This window comes from Achroia grisella, unplaced genomic scaffold, assembly GCF_030625045.1.
Source record: "Achroia grisella isolate CSIRO2021 unplaced genomic scaffold, CSIRO_AGI_Agris_v1 utg2638, whole genome shotgun sequence".
NCBI lineage: Eukaryota > Metazoa > Arthropoda > Insecta > Lepidoptera > Pyralidae > Achroia > Achroia grisella.
This window is the reverse complement of record NW_026712756.1, coordinates 1-17795: the sequence shown is the minus strand read 5'-3', so window position 1 is coordinate 17795 and position 17795 is coordinate 1. Positions and strand designations below refer to the sequence as shown.

Here is a 17795-nt window from a genome sequence, read left to right as displayed (position 1 = left end):
CTTACCGAACTGCGCTTTATTGATGTTGTTCGATATATTGATGTGCTGTTGCTGCCTTTTATCCAACAATTGTCCTCCTCTGGTTGCTGGTTGATGAAGATCCGGGTACGAAGGTCCAAGAAATTATGTTAATTTGTTTTTTGATAAGGAAGAGTGTTTTTAAATGAAACTGTGACCTCTTCTCATGAAGCGTTTATTGCAACAACTTAACGTTTTTGAATTACATAGGGGTGGAGTATCCACCCTTTTTATTGGTGCTCATATGTGTCGCGTGATGAGCGGTGCTTCTCACTGGTCGATTGACTGATGCCGTCATCGACGCTAGGTTTGACGTCGACCAGTGGTGGTTGAGGATGGCGCCTGTGACTTTGAGCATTATACTACTCACAGCAGATTTGCTACTATTCTTTTAACAGATGTAATGGTACTCACTGAATGCTGGACAAACGAAAATTTTGTCCCACAGGGTGTTACAAATTATAATATATTTATAGGCTACTCAGTCTTCATATCCATAATATTAAATAAATTAAATAAAGACAAACAGACATACACACACACATAATCATACATCAACATTATATTATACATTATATTATATTAACATTACATTATATTACGTCGCTGCCACTTCATCTGGCGCGTCGTCTTCTACCAGCGCATCCCAGGAGATCGCAGAGCTGAAGAAGATGGTCGAGCATCTGGCACTAAAGCTCGGAGAACGCACCACTGCATCACATCATCATCGACCTAATCATCGCTCTAGACCGCAACAGCGTCGTAACTCACCACGACAACGGTCTAGATCGAACTCCAGCTACCGAAAGTTCCCTGTTTGCTGGTACCACTCGATGCATGGAGACAACGCACGCAAATGCGTAAAGCCGTGCGACTATAAGGCGTTAATGGTCGGTAATGGCGACTGACGATTGCCCCGCCTCACCTGGTCGCCTCTTCGTCACCGACCGCAGTTCAAACACCCAGTTCCTGGTGGACACCGGTAGCGACTTATGCGTCTATCCTCGATCTGCGCTGCGTGAACGACGCGAGAAGACGGACTTTAAATTGTGTGCAGCCAACGGGACCAACATAGACACATATGGTTATGTAGAATTTAATTTAAATCTTGGTTTAAGGCGTAACTTTCCATGGCGTTTCACTGTAGCTAATGTAACTAAAGCCATTATAGGCGTTGATTTTTTAATTCATTATAATTTAATAGTAGATTGTCGAAACCGCCGCCTTACAGATAATACTACAAATATATATACAAATGCCAGTTTTGCTAACAATGAAACATTTTCTGTAAAACTTGTTACGGGTGACACAAGGTTTCATCATATCTTAAATAAATTTCCGGAAATTACTCGCCCTTCCGGCACACCATTGACTCCAATGCACAACACTGTACATTATATACGCACTACACCTGGTCCGCCTATATCATGCACTCCTCGGATATTAGCTCCTGATAAACTTAAACTAGCTAGGCAGGAATTCGAACTCATGATCAGTAATGGTACAGCACGTCCTTCTGAAAGTCCCTGGGCCTCGCCGCTACACCTTGCACCCAAAAAGGATAACGGCTGGCGGCCCTGCGGCGACTATCGGCTGCTGAACGCGAGGACGATACCAGACCGTTATCCTATTAGACACATACACGATTTTGCTCACAGTATATCTGGTTGTAAAATCTTTTCCACTATTGACCTGGTTAAAGCCTACAACCAGATCCCGGTGTATGAGGGTGTATACAGAAAACTGCCATTACCACTCCTTTCGGACTTTACGAATTCCCTTATATGACGTTTGGCCTACGCAACGCGGGCCAAACCTTTCAAAGATTCGTCGACGAAATGACTAGAGGGCTCGATTTTTGTTATTGCTACTTGGACGACTTTCTAGTGTACTCCAGAGATGAAGCTGAACATGAGCATCACCTTGAACAGCTCTTCACTCGCATGAAGGAATTCGGTATCCTCATCAACACTTCTAAGTGTATATTTGGAGTAAGTGAAGTCAAGTTTTTAGGGTATCATATCTCAGCGTTTGGTACTAAGCCACTAGAGGCAAAGGTCGAAGCCATTAAGGAGTTCCTCGCACCAAAGAACGTCAAGCAGTTGAGACGTTTCTTGGGGATGATAAACTTTTACAGGCGATTTATCCCTCAAGCCGCGAAAGTACAGGCGCCATTGAACAACTTGCTCATTGGCTCAGTAAAAGGGTCCCATCCCATAAATTTGTGCGACGACACCCTGCTGGCCTTCGAGCTATGTAAAGAAAGTCTCTCAAATGCTGCATTACTCGCACACCCAGACTGTCAGGCCAAGCTTGCCCTGGTAACAGACGCATCTGATTTGGCCATGGGTGCAGTTTTGCAGCAATTCAATAACGACGCATGGCAACCTCTCGCATTCTTTTCACGAAAGTTAAGTCCTTCGCAACAAAAGTACTCTCCATACGATCGCGAGCTCTTGTCCATATACGAGAGCATTAAACATTTCCGCCACATGTTGGAAGCTCGACACTTCGTGGTATACACAGACCACAAGCCGCTCAGTTTCGCTTTCCGTGAACGGAAAGCTAATTGTTCGCCTCGTCAGTATCGTCATCTCGATTACATCTCGCAGTTCACAACCGATATAAGACACATTTCGGGCAAAGACAACGTCGTCGCCGATACATTGTCTCGTATCGAGGAACTGCAGATGCCAGTCGATTTGTTCCTACTGGCCGAGTCACAAGCTTCCGACGACGAGTTAGCTAAAATATTAGGTGGTGATTCATCACTCCGCCTAAGCAAGCTAAAGCTCACAAACAGCGAAACTGTGCTGTTTTGTGATGTAAGCACAACATCACCAAGACCCTTCGTGACCAAACCGTTCCGTAAACAACTCTTCGACAGCCTTCATAATCTTAGCCACCCAGGCGCCAACGCGAGCGCGCAACTTGTTGCCGAGCGATTCGTCTGCTCCGGGATGCGAAAGGACTGTCGAGAGTGGTCACGAAGATGTCTGGCTTGTCAGCGCGCAAAGGTGAATCGTCACGTGTCAGCTCCACTGGGTACGTTCAGTTTACCTCGTGCACGTTTCGCCTTCATCCACACGGACATTATAGGTCCACTGCCACCATCTCAAGGCCAACGCTACTGCCTAACGGTAGTAGATCGCTTCACACGCTGGCCTGAAGTATTCCCCATGGCAGACATGACAGCCGAAACTGTTGGGAAGGCACTGATATCGTGGATATCCAGATATGGATGTCCAACCGATATCGTCACTGATCGTGGTCGACAGTTTGAATCCGCACTTTTCCAATATCTTGGAAAAATGATTGGATTCAAACATCGCAGAACAACCGCGTATCACCCAGCATGCAACGGGTTAGTGGAACGCTTCCACCGACAATTAAAAGCTGCCATTATGTGTCACGCAGACGTGAATTGGGTTGACAGCTTACCACTTGTTCTCCTCGGCATTAGGTCAGCGTTCAAGGAGGACTTGAATGCTTCCTCTGCTGAACTGGTATATGGCGAACCATTACGTCTACCAGGCGAATTCTTTCAATCAGCAGCGCCAGATTCAACCGATATTACGGATTTTTCCACCCGTCTCCGGCAATTCGCGGCAAAGTTGCAACCATCTCCCGCAACACACCATAAGAAGGACAGGATCTTTATTTATAAAGACTTGGCATCCTCGAGTCATGTCTTTCTGCGCGACGACTCGGTGCGAGGCGCTTTACAGCCTCCTTACTCTGGCCCGTATGAAGTACTCGAACGCGGAGATAAGATATTTAAGTTACTGGTTAAAGGCAAACCGGTCACAGTATCTATAGACCGACTCAAACCGGCCTACATACTGGCAGACCCATCCACAACACCTCAAACCTTTACCGATCCTACTCCCATCCTTCCACCTATCCCGGTTCCTATGCAGACAGATATACCAGCTCAGGATACCGCCAAAAAGACGCGCTCAGGACGCGTAGTTCGATTCCCTGACTATTATCGCCCGTAGTCACGGTCTTTGGAGGGGAGTGATATAGGCTACTCAGTCTTCATATCCATAATATTAAATAAATTAAATAAAGACAAACAGACATACACACACACATAATCATACATCTACATTATATTATATACACTTATATCTACCTATTCTATATTATTATTATACTATGTACATCACGCTTTATCATATTAATATAAATACATCTTATGCTGCGTCTTAATATTAAATTCATTATTAACGTACATAGCTATATATACATACAGCGCGGAGCGCCGTGCATAGTAGCCGCGCGCGGGACCGGGTCCCGGCAGCGGGGCGCGGGGCGGTGCATGAACTGCGCGAGCGCAGTGAGATGCCTCGCCTCGCAGTCGTGATTTTTACATCTTAGGCATAACCTGTGTCACTCGCTTGCTTACGCGCTGCTTATAAAGTACATCGTAATTATAATAATTCAATTTCTGTTTCATACTATCATTCTTCTTTCACTCCTTCTCATTCTATATGCTGTGGACTGTACTCTATGTGTATGTAACTACTGTGTATGTGCTTGTAACCCGAAATAAACCACTGGATCTATCGGGACTGCGTTTCTTGTTCCGCCTGGCTTTCCTCATCTTCCGCACCTCATCTGTTGTGCTGGGCTGTACACCAGCACTCAACAGCCGGCACACCGCATACACCACAACAACCACCACATATTCTACACTAAAAATAGTCTAAATCAAAACGACGGAGTGGTTATATATGTGCATGATAGTTTAAATATTTTGTCTGTCGTGGAACCAAATATATGCGATGGGAATTGTCTCCTACTTAATTTAAAAGATTATGTTTTAATTTGTTCATATCGGCCACCGTGTATTTATAACCCAACAAATTATATCAACTCATTAAATAATGTTCTCAAAAATATCAACTCAAAAAATAATATAATATTTACAGGAGATGTTAATATTGATATTATGCCAGAAAACGTAAACATTTTTACAAACTATTATATTAACCTTATGGCTTCATATGGTCTGTTTTAGGGTATAAACCGACCCACTAGAATAAAAACATGTATCGATCATTTTTTTATAAAAACTAGAAATAAATGGCAAACAGTAGTATTTGATGAACTAACTGATCATTCTCCGATTCTATTAAACATAGCCGAACCAAACATAATGTTGAATAGGAAAACTGAATAATTTAAAAATATAATTGATTATAGTACTATTGATAAAATATTAAAACAGGAAACACGGTATACATTTTATAAAATGACTGATGTTAATATTGCTGCTGAATATTTAGTAAATAAAATTCAATCATTGGGACACACATATAATGTTAATTACTAAAAGAATTAGAAAACTAATATACGTATTTAAAAATCTTAGAGATGTTGCACATGAAACTCTCATAATCCAGGTATATAAAGCACTCTGTGAGTCTATAATTAACTACTGTATTTGCTCATGGGGTGGTGCAAGTAAAACCTATCTCATTATAGTAGAACGTGCACAACGTGTAGTATTGAAAGTTATGCTGCGTCAATCATTCTAATTTTCTACCTACAAACTGTATCAGGATGCCAAGGTTCTAAGCGTTAGAAAGTTGTATATCGTTAATTGTATAATGAAGTGCCACAGAGAAACTATACCAAATTTAACTATAGTAGAAAACAAAAGAATTGATCGCTGCCCAGTATCATTTGCCAAAACAAGCTTTGCCCAGAGACACTATAACTTCCATACGCCTTACTTATATAATAAAGTAAACAAATTATACAGCATAAAAAAGATGAAAAAAACTGCGCTAAAAAACATACTAAAAACCTGGTTAGAAAGTTTTGACTATGACCAAACAGAAAATGTATTAAAAATTTAACTCAGGTAATTACATACACATATAGTATAAGAATTACTATATAAATAACACACACACACACACACTTACCTACATACCCATACTCCTAATCAAACACATGGACACTATAAAAATTATTTTGCCTCATTTTTCTTGTATACTTATTACTTTGATTTTTTTCTCTCTTTACATTGTGTTAAAATAAAGTTCTGTATAATCTAGTATGTCAAAAACAATAGCGGCTCTTTTATACATTTGTTTTTTGTATTCAAAAGTATTTAAGTTTTTTTTTTCATTCCTTTATGTACACAACTGCAGATGTACCAATAATGTCTACAGAATGTTGAAGGGAACTGGCTTTCGTGGCACAGGTTCACCTAAATCGAAAGCCAGGGCTAACTATATTTAATTGTACCGTGCATTTATGAATAAAGTTTATTGAAGCCGATACAGTTAAGCGTGGAGTGGTGAAATATTCAGTAATGAAAAACGATAGAAGTTTACAGCTGTCCGTGTCGCTTGCGCATATATAGCGTGAGGATAGTGGACGCGTTCGCCTGCGGTGCGAGGGAAGTGATAACTGCTATAGGTGTCGCTATCTACGCACAAGCGGTGGGATCAATTTAATTACCAAACAAGTAGGTATACAGGTATGTAACATTAAGGGGTCTTCCTATGTGACGGCCTGTTTTTTAGGGATATTTTAGGATTTTTTTTCTACGACCAGTAAATATTTAGAGCTTCAAGTTTTTTATCATTTATTAACACATATTTGGACAGTATAAATATAAAATTTCAGCTAAAAATATTCAGTCAAACTAGAGTTACAGCGCTCTGAACACCCCCGCCTCGAAAAAAAGAGCTCCCACTTCCTCCACGATTCCGGCTGATCGGCTTATCTGAAAAAAAAAAAAAAACGGCGTTTTAATTTGTAGGCTTAAAAGCACGGAATGACCTATAATCAAATGAATATAAAAAAAATTGGATTTTTGATAGACATTTGAAATAAAAGTTGCAAATTAGGCGTTTGTTTTTTTTTGTTTTTTGCTATAAAAAAATCGAAGTTTTGAAAATTTTCGATTCCCATGCGTTTACATATATTGAGTGTGCCCTGTAAATTTCAAGTAATTCGGTCCAGCCGTTTCTGAGATACAATGGAGGAAAGTTTGAAAAACACAGTTTTGAGAAAAACGCGTTTAAAGTTTCAAGTCCGTTAAAAACTATTAAAATATCAACTTACTCTCAATCGGCGATGCCTGGTCCATAGAGTATTCCTTCCTCTTCCTCGTGAAATTCTTTTAAAGCAGATTGTTCAGCTCTTGAGTCAATCCTGGCTTGTTTAACGACATCACTTACGCGCCGCTCAGAGCGTAAGATTCGCTTTTCATCCCGTTTCTCAACATACGCTTGGGCTTCACGACCAACAGGGCATCCCATAATCGACATAACTTTTAAAATACCTTGAAAACCTTCATTAAAGATAATAACTGCTAAGTAGCTAGCAATTTCAACAACTTTGGGACCAGAATGAAGATGTTTAGGAGCGAAAGTCCAAATCAAAGAATTCAAAGATTCGTTATTGTTTTGTGTCTCTGCTCCTAAACAACGAATTAATAATTCGTCTTTCGATAAATCTTCGAAAACCGGTTTGATAGCTTCTTGAACTTGCGGAATTAGAGGTGGTTTATCGTGATGAAATTGGTCCAGTTCATTATTAGCTTCAGCCTTACGCCATTTACACCAACTGTCTTCGCCTTCTGGACAAAATTGATGCTGAGGGTTTTCATCAGAAGAACATTTGTGATAGTACGTTGCCCAAACTTCCTTTCTCATATCTTCAAGCGAATCTGGATGGCGTCGAATTGCTAATCCGTAGAATTTTGTAATTTCTTGGATAACTTTATCAGTAAGTTTACCTGCTCCTTTTCTGTTTAAGTCTGTAGAAACGTGTCTAAACTTGTATAAACAAATATATTAATAAAAGGGAGGCCAGGTATAAAGCCGACGGTACACAATAGGCCCGGTCTCTAACTGCCAACTCACCGCTCCGAACCGCTCTTTCTTTTACCTGCTGTATCTTTAAAACGACTTCGAATTTTCTAAAATCGCTTTACTACCGTATTCTAGACATGTTAAGGGAGCAATTTATGAAAAAAAAAATCGATTTTTTCAACCCATCACATAGGAAGACCCCCTTAAGTTTTACAGATACACCCTACAAACGAACAATATATTTTAACAGTGAAGCATCAATTTATACATATATATAGTAAAAGGTAAGTATGGATTTATATATACATACATTATGGTTATTTCTATATGTTTTATGTGTTTTTATTTTTATTAATATTTTAGTTTTATTTTACAGGTCCGGTTCGCAGTCGCGAGGCACGTCGGCTACATTTATTATTATTATTATATTATTATTTGTTTTTGAACTATTATATATATATATTTATATTATAATAGGATAACATTTATTTTTTATTATAGTTAAAAATTGAGATTTGGCTAAAATATGCTTAAGGACTCGCGTCAAAATTAATTAAAATCAGTTCTGCCGTTTAGTCGGCAAAAGGTAACGAACATAACTGAAATACGACATCAGACAAAAATTTCTAACTTTCGCTTTCGATGAATACGTCACACCATTTATATAAAAGTTGGACAACTTTTATTATGTTATACAATCCTGTGGGCTAAGATATGGTCATTATTCATCAAAATATTCGTGGCTTCTCCAGCAAACAATTAGAATCTAACAATGTACGGGTGTTATGTCTGACAGAACATTGGCTTAAACAATATGAAATATTTGTGTTTATCGTCCGCCATCGGCTTGTTTTGATTCTTTTGAACTGGCTATGGAGGAAGCATTGAGACGAGTCGCACGGAGGAATAAAACATTATTTGTATGTGGCGATTTTAATGTTGATCTATTATCGGGATGCTCAATAAGCCTAAGATTGATTAACTTATTTAAATCATTTGATTTGCACCTTTCGCATTCGATGAATACGTCACACCATTTATATAATAGTTGAACAACTTTTATTATGTTATACAGTCCTGTGGGCTAATTATGTAACATGATATGAAATTGTTTCTGTTGAAGTTGTGATGCAATATAAAATCATTTCTATTTAAAAATTGCGATCAAGTAAGATCGAATGACGGCAGCATAAATCATTTCTATCGATAAAATACTACTATGAAGTTGCAGCGGAATATTCTTAATCCGATCAATTTAAAAAGTGAGTACATTAGATAGCTTGTACCCTTAGAGGGATACATTTTAAATTATTGGGTTAATATACTAGTTGGTTGATTTGAAACAATTTTCATTGCGTTCAAAAATTACAAAATAAACTGCAGCGTTCACTTATTCTTTTATTTAAATTTTATTAATAGACATTTAATAAAATAAAATAAAGAAAGTCTATTCTATTCTAATGAAAAAATAAGGTAAATTTTGAATATAAAAGCATATTTTATACAAACTATTTATATTCATTAATAATATTAATCTAACCTACAAATTATTTTTTTCTTTTCTGCTATAGATATCTAGGTAGGTACGTAGGTATTCATATAAATTTAAAATAATATGGGCACATCTTTTTAAATTTGTACATAATTTAAAAAACTTTAAACAAATAAATTTATTTACTTAAACAAATCACAGAGCACCATAAACGTTCCATGTTCCGTTCACAGAGCACCGTATTCATTGAAATAGTTTTTTAATTATATTAATATTATAAACAACCCTAATTTTATATTAACTAGAGTAAGTTAAAAACATTAAATAATGAACAAGGCCTACTCCAAACATCAAACAAAGATATCAACGAATGATGGAGAGAGTATTACACTGAACTTCTTAACGAAACATTCCCAAGTGAAGATCTCTACGAAATACCTGCTACGGAAGGCCCGATTCCATGCATATCACCCGAAGAGGTTCACTCGGCGATTAAACACATGGCTAACAGCAAAGCTCGTGGGCCCGATGATATCCCTGTTGAATTGTGGAAGAAACTAGGAGGTACCGGTATAATGTTCCTGACAAAACTCTTCAACAGAATTCTCATTGACGGAATGCCCGATGACTGGAGAAGAAGTCTCCTGATCCCGTTTTATAAGAACAAGGGTGACATCAGACTGTGTGGAAACTACAGAGCTATAAAGCTCATATCACACTCCTTCAAAATATGGGAAAAAGTCATTAACAGCAGACTACTCCAGCTTACCAAAGTGACTGATAATCAATGTGGTTTCATCGCAGGAAGGTCAACTACTGATGCCATACATTCGATCAGAATTCTGATGGAAAAATATAGAGAAAGCCAAACCGATCTACACATGGTATTCATCGACTTGGAAAAAGCTTTCGACCGTGTACCAAGAGAGCTTATTTGGCATGCTCTGAGGGCACAAAAAGTACCGGAGCACTATATAATTTTGGTAAAGGACATGTACCACAACGTTAAAACTAAAGTGCGAAGCCCAGCTGGAGTAAGTGATGAGTTCGATGTGGCGGTCGGAGTCCATCAAGGCTCAGCATTAAGTCCCCTGCTCTTCAACCTCGTAATAAATTACCTTACGTCGGAATTACAGCGTTCTCCACCCTGGGATATTCTCTATGCTGATGACATCATACTCATCAGTGAAGACCCCAATAACCTACAGCAAAGGTTGGAAGAGTGGAGAGGAGCACTCGAAAGAGCTGGACTGCGAGTTAGTAGAGAGAAAACCGAGCACATGCACTGCAATTTCAGTGGCACCAACAGCAGAAACACCATTTATCTGCAGGATGCTCCAATAAAGGAAACCGACCGATTCAAATACCTCGGTTCGATTATATGTAGTGATGGGACAATAGATGCAGATATAACTCACCACATAAATACTGGGTGGATGAAATGGAGGGAGCTCTCTGGGGTACTCTGCGATAGAAGAATGCCCATTCGCACCAAGGGCAGAGTATATAAAGCGGCAGTGCGTGCGGCCATGACGTACGGCTCTGAATGCTGGGCGCTGAAAAAGCACCAAGAGCAGAAACTCAATGTCGCAGAAATGAGAATGCTAAGATGGGCTGGTGGCATAACAATGGTGGATCACATCAAAAACATCCACGTTCGAGGTAGGTTTAAGGTGACTCCCATACAGGAGAAGATTTTAGAGAGCCGCCTAAGGTGGTACGGTCATGTCATGCGGCGACCATCAGACCACATGACAAGAACAGTGCTTGACATAAGTACCCAGCCCAGAAGACGCGGCAGACCCCGTCTCACATGGATGTCCGTTATTGAGAGGGATATAAAAAGCGCCAAAATAACATCCTAGACAACCCAGGACAGAACGTCCTGGCGAAGACTGACCAGACGGGCCGACCCCAAATAAATGGGACCAGGGCCAGGCTAAAGAAGAAAGAAGTTAATACAACATTTTTTATTCTATGTGATTTGGGACGAAAATAAAATATCGAATTGGCAACACTGATGTCATGTTGTGAATCGTGACAATTTTCCCATTTTAATAAATTTAAAACCTTTTCACCACTTTCTACGTAATATTTAATATAATAAAAATATATGTAATACTGAAAATTACCAAAACAAGATAAATAATGCTGCTAATGCTGATATTTTAAAGATTGTAACCAAAAGAAACACCTTCTAAATTGTTTCTTATACTCTAAAAACCGTTTCAATTCCACGCTGTCATTTCGGCAAAATAGCGATTACGTGACATTGCAACGAGGTTACTAAATCGACATTCGATAGAAATATTTTTTATCGATATGTAAAGTTGCGTTTACGTTGCAATGCTAGTTGACAGCGTCAAATGGCGTCAATATAATCGCATTATTGACAGATGACGTCATTTTCACTACGTTACATACGAAAATCGTTGCGAACGAAGTTAGATAATTAGCCCACTGTTACGTAGAAACAGTACTATTGTTTTTCCTCGCAATAAAATAAAAATAAAGGTTAATCCTTGACTTTTCAATAATCTCGCCTTTGAAAACGTAATAAAAGTTTCAGTATTTGAGAATCTACTTCTATACTACGTAGTATGCTATATATATGACCAAGTATGATCATCACTAACCCACTCACGTTACTACGCGCTTGCTTCACCTTTTAACGACAAAACTGACACCGTCTGTCGGTTCACTGAATGACCACGATCTACTTCATCGCAACTATTCGTCAATGTTGCGCATACTTAAAAGTATGAAATATAAAAATGGAAAGATCTCACCAGATTCATGACATTAAGCGTCGATAAGACGTTTCGTAATGTCTGTTGAGGTAGCAACCGATCGCGCCACCGCACCAGGTGCGCTCGTTGGCGGGTCCGGCTGGCGCGCCGACTGTCTGCGCGGGCGGCGACAGCGCGGCGGGGCCGGTGCCGGCGCAGGCACGTCGTCAGCATCTACGTCGGCAGCTATATGCGAACCCCTGTTTCGCTGAGCTACCGCACGTTGTTCCAGCGACACCAATTGTTGAGACTTGCGTCCATTAACGCTGCTAGTTCACCTATATTTGATAGGTGGAGAACGGAGACGCGTGCTCTCGTAACGATGGGCGTTTTCTACTCGACATGTAATCAATCCTTAGTCAAAAATGTTATTCGCGACCAAAAATGGCCTCGAATCCCACTTCTGATGTTAGGAATAACCTCTAAATTTAATTAAATAAAAGAAATTTATAACAAATCGTATAATTAATTTTAACAAAATCAGTACAAGAATCTATAAAGCAAATACGGTATGATACGGAAATTCGTTCGAGAGCACGTCTGTCGACCAAAAGAGACCGCACACTTTTTTTTTTTTCTTTTCGGACTACTCTAATGCTGTTGGCCGTAGCTGGCCTTTACAGCTTCACCGGACGTTATGGGGCGAGTGCAGATGGCACTCCAAACCCGCGGAAGGACTTATGGAGCGGCTGAAAGCCAACTCCTTTTTTTTTTTTTTTAGAGGGGAAATGTTAAAAAAAGAACCGTCCGTCTTTATGAGAGGGTACGGACGGATAATGTGGGACTTGACCCACCAAAACCCCCCGGTGTTCCTTCGCACCACGAAAATCCGCCGGACGCACGGGAGCATAATATTCGTCCGCACGCCGGCCGCGTTCTCCATGACAGAGCCGCCTCCGAGTGTGGGTTACGGGGACCACTCCGTATCCACCCTCCACGGACCACTCCTCGCCAATGAGATTTGGATGCCCTCATATCCGCCACTCTGAGGGTCCACGAAAAAGAGTGTCGGGGCCTAGGGCGTGAATCACCGCCTTCGGCCCCCCACCAGTAGGCCGCGGCCGCGCCTGCGGCTGCGGTGCCGCGGCGCTGAAGGCACCGCCCCGCCCGGACCGGCCCCGATCGGGGCAGAATAACACGCGTCGTCGACGATAGTGTCAATATGTCTGGCATCATCGTCGATGAGCCGACTCGGCTGCGTGAAGCGCGATCCGGAGCTCCTCGTCACGCCTGGCGCAGCGGCACCACACCGCTACGCTAGGAGCCCCTAATAGGGGCATACACTTACAAATGAGATGATTTTGTGTGTGCGTGTGACACACAAAATCATCTCGGTCCCCCCGCTCCGCCGATCGTCCGAAAGCGGACGCAGGGCAGGAGTGGGGAGACGGAGGAATCACGCCAGGTAGACGGGCACTATGTGTCCATCACCTCCGGCACTTCTGAAGTACACGTCGTGAAGCGTCTTTTCTCGGGACGCGCGTCGCGATCCACATAGGCGCGACACTGCGCCTCTCCCGCCGTGTGGTTTGCCTCTCGGCAAGCCGCCGCACAGTGGAGACATCGGGATTCCGCGTGGCAAGAAGGAGCCGTATGGCCCCCTGCCCGCAACGGAAACATTTACCACTGTAATGTATCTCCGTGGTGCACTTCCGTCCGGTGTGACCAGGCAGTAGGCACCGATGACACCTTAGCGATCTTGGCTTCATAACTTCGACTCTAGCCGCCGTCCAGCCGACCAGAAGTCGTCCTGCGTCATTTATTTTCTTAGCAGCCGCCACAGGGCAGCGAACGAACACATTACCGGTTCCGGAGGGGGCCCAGTGGATGTCTCCAACATGGACAGACGTCGCCTTACATCCTCCGGCTCGGACCACAGCTTCCATAACTGTAGACACTGAGACTGAATCAACTAGGTTCCAGATGCGTATACTCACCATTTTGTCGGGCCTACTCACCTTAACATCGTCACCTGTTACTTCTTTCATTTTTTGCACCAGTGTATTTGCAATGTCATCACTTGTGGCTACCGGCAGCTCTAAGAGCCGTGCACCGGTTGCCGTTGCTCTAAATGTAATAGAGTCTATACCGAGCTCTGAGGTGTCCACTTTGTCTTTGACCTCTTTCATCACTGAGGCGTATGTTACTCGTCTTGCCTCAGCTTCCGGCAGTATGTCTAGCACTACTACCGAAGACTGAGGCAAACGCAACTTAACAGGCGCAGACGCCCGCTTAACTCCGTCCCGTTTAATCGCGAAATGGACATCGCGGTACAAAGTTAGTACCTGTTTCTTCTCCTTAAGATCACCATCAAAATGAAGGTGACTCGTTAATTCACTCAATTTTTTCAGTTTCATTTCTCTCGCCGATTGACATGTGGTAGATTTTTTAAACCTTCCTCAATGTTGCTATGCCAGCGCGTTTTCGCAACTACTATCAATTCCCGGACGGCAGAATTGAATGAGCAGTCTTCGTCTTCTTGTGAGAACTTCACTCCCATTCCATCCTTACCCAAAGGTGGATCGGAGGTTCCTTTCCAAGGCCGAAGGACCAGGTTCCTTCGTCTTTTTCCTCTTGGATGACATCGTATTGTATACACAAATAAAAGTCTCAAACTATAGTCAAATCGTACTTCACAAAACTATAATAGTTACGTCACAAACATGTTACAACATGTTTTGCCACTGATTATATACAACTGCTTAGATAGAAGCACCGGCGGACAGGAACAGCGGCCGCAGCCCGGCGGCGGCGCCGAACAGTCCACTACGAGTACCGCGACACGCGACGGAGCAACCACAGAGCGCCCGCGCACACGTCCGCACGCCACGGCAGCTCGAACGCGACTCCGAAAGCCAACTCCTGCCTGACGGATACGACTTTAGTCTGAGGGCACCACTAGGGGTTCGAACCTCGGCTCAGGCCGTCGTAATTTCGATCCCCGTTTGAATTGGACGGGGGATCGATCGGAGGGGCGCCCGGGGGCGCCGGTGTGGAGCGTCCGGGTGCGCGCAGGCGCCCGATTGAATGCGCGATATTGAGTGTTTGAGGTCGTCGTCTTCGCCGGCGAGGACAGTGTCGTGTGTGTGTGTCAAATTGTGGTCGGGGTGGAACGGGTGGGCCCGTGGGGAGGTTACCTGCCGTTATGGGGTCGTCGGGGTCAATGAGAACGTGCCTCGGGCGACGTTGTCGCGTATGTCGGATATTACTCCTCGGTGCGTAGTCGACCGCACTGACTATAAGCGGGTTAGGGTGGGATTGGGGAGTCGAAGTAGCGTCGTGACGCTTTCTTCATAAACTGCTTGATGGAGGACAGATTAAGGTCGCGGTGGAGATCTACGCTACGAACGAACCACAGCGCACCAGTGGCTCGACGCAGAAACCTATTCTATATAATCTGTAGTCTGTTGATTAAATAGTAGGGTATGTGGGCGAATACGGGACTGGCGTATGTCATAATGGGGCGGATGCAAGCCTTGTATAATTTCAGCTTGTTGCGAAGCGACATTTTACTGTGCTTGTTAATAAAAGGATAGAGTCGCCCTAGTATAAAGGCGGCTCGGTCGCGGACATGCTTGATGTGAGGACGAAACGTTAGTTTCCTATCTAGGGTGACGCCGAGATATTTCGTTTTCGAAACCCACGGGATGTTTTGGCCGAATAGTTCGATCGAGTGATTCATAGAGTCGAATTCCCTGCTAAAGTACACCTGCTGCACTTTTTTCGGGATTGACTTCTATGCGCCACCGACGGAACCATTCGCCCAGTATCGTTACGGCTTTCTGAAGCCGTCTGGCTATTGTCGCACGGGACTTGGCGGATGTAAAGAGAGCCGTGTCATCGGCAAACAGCGATATTTCGACTTTTAAGTCAGAGAATTTAGGGATGTCGTTGGTGTACAACGAGTAGAGCATCGGAGAGAGGACGGCGCCCTGAGGGACGCCGGCTCGTATGGGGTGCGGGTCGGATAACGCTCCGTTTATACGGTAGCGATAAGAGCGATTCGACAGGAAAACTCGTACAATGAGTAAAATCCAGTCGGGGACACCAAACTGATGAAGCTTGTAAATCAAGCCGTTGTGCCAGACTTTATCCTAAAGCCTTACCCACATCGAAAAATAGCACGCCTGTACCGCCTTTGGGGGACTTGGTGGCGAAGTACAGGGTGTTTTTGTGAATGTGCTCGTGATGCGGTGCTTGGTACTTGATGGACACAGGAGTGTTTGGCTCGGAAGCCAAACAGCTCATTGATGAGCAGGCCTTTGGAGTGTATAAACTCTTTTAGGCGGGCGAGGAGGAGTCGCTCGTACAGCTTGCCTATAGCCTTGAGGAGGCTGATAGGACGATAACTGGACGGGTCGGATTTATTTTTACCGGGCTTGGGGATGCCAATGACCACGGCTTCTTTCCAGCTGTCTGGAAATATGGCGTTGGACAGCGCCGCGTTAAAAATAGCGACGACTAATACTAAAAGTTGGGATGGCAGACTTTTGACTAACCTATTGGATATGCTGTCTGAGCCGGGTGATTTTTTGATAGGTAGTTGTTTAACTAGCATTTTGACCTCATCAAGCGTGACTGGTGAGAGAGATTCGGTGGGCGGGGTGGACACGATGCGTTCGACTTCGATATCTATCTTCTCGAGATGACCTTGCCTCGACTGGGAGCGTGCTGGGGAGCATTGGGCTTCTAAGTTGGACGCTAGACACTCAGCCTTATCTTCGTCGAAGAAGGCTATAGTGTTGTCGGGTCGGACTAGCGGGGGCATGTCGTTTGTCTGTTGGTCGGTTTTGAGATTTCGCTATGCGCCAGTACGCGGTGTGGCATGGCGTTATCTCTTCTAGGGAGTTTGCCCCACCGGCTGTCCCGGATCTTAGCGTAGCGTTATGAGCGCATCGCGCGCTCCTTAACGCTACGCTGTAAGGCCTGCAGGCGCACCCGGTTCGGTTCGGAGGGGTAGCGATCGTACGCTCTAGTGGCTGCGTTCTTATCGTTTATTAACCTCTTTTACGTCATCGGGGAGCTGCCAGCGACGGCCGTCCGTCGCCGGTACTTCCCTCCGAGCAGTCCTTGACTGCCGACTGCAGGTGGTTAGTAAGCGAGTCGATCGCAATGAGAGTGTCCTCGGTGGACTCTATGACGTCGGGAATACGGTTTAGTATCGGTGTGTCGGTCGATTCGAGAGATTTCTCGAGTCGTTGCCAGTCTGTTATTGTTTTGGTTGGTAGTGGCGTGTCGGGCGGGGGGCCCAGAAGGAGGGTTACCGGTCGATGGTCCGAGTTAAGCTCGGCATGGACTTCTGGGGAGCTCACCCGTAGGGTTACGTTCCTCAGCAGTGCCATGTCCAGTATTTCGGGTCGGTGGTTCACGTTATGGGGATAATGAGTAGGGCGGAGCGGGGCGATTATCTCGAATTCGAGAGAGTCGGCTAGTCTGTCCAGTTTGTGGCCGTTTGTCGTGGACACGTGGCAGTTCCAGCGGGTGTGTTTACAATTCAAATCGCCAGCCAGAATGGTGGCGCTGTTGATATCTAGGAGGGCGCGTATCCCAGCAGTAGTTTGCCGGGAGGCTGATAGACGGATGCCACGGCGAGCGGTCGGTGGCCGGTCATGCAGAGAAGACAGACGGAAGCCTCCATATGAGTGAGAGGCGGTG

At 43.6% G+C, this 17795-nt stretch overlaps 1 protein-coding gene across 1 annotated transcript; it reads left to right on the top strand.

The window, feature by feature from the left end:
* Positions 1-9851: 9851 nt before the first annotated feature.
* Positions 9852-11216, top strand: LOC131842881 (uncharacterized). The gene is made up of 2 exons (XM_059191447.1): positions 9852-10159; positions 10829-11216. Exons 1-2 carry the CDS (start codon positions 9852-9854, stop codon positions 11214-11216), a joined length of 696 nt encoding a protein of 231 aa, XP_059047430.1.
* Positions 11217-17795: the final 6579 nt, after the last annotated feature.

What these genes read in the sequence shown, in the direction of transcription:
- LOC131842881 (XM_059191447.1), top strand. Translation starts at nt 9,852, where the DNA reads ATGGCTAACAGCAAAGCTCGTGGGCCCGATGATATCCCTGTTGAATTG. An exon ending in TGTGGTTTCATCGCAGGAAG is followed by an intron (nt 10,160 to 10,828) that starts GTCAACTACTGA and finishes CTGCGATAGAAG; the next exon opens with AATGCCCATTCGCACCAAGG.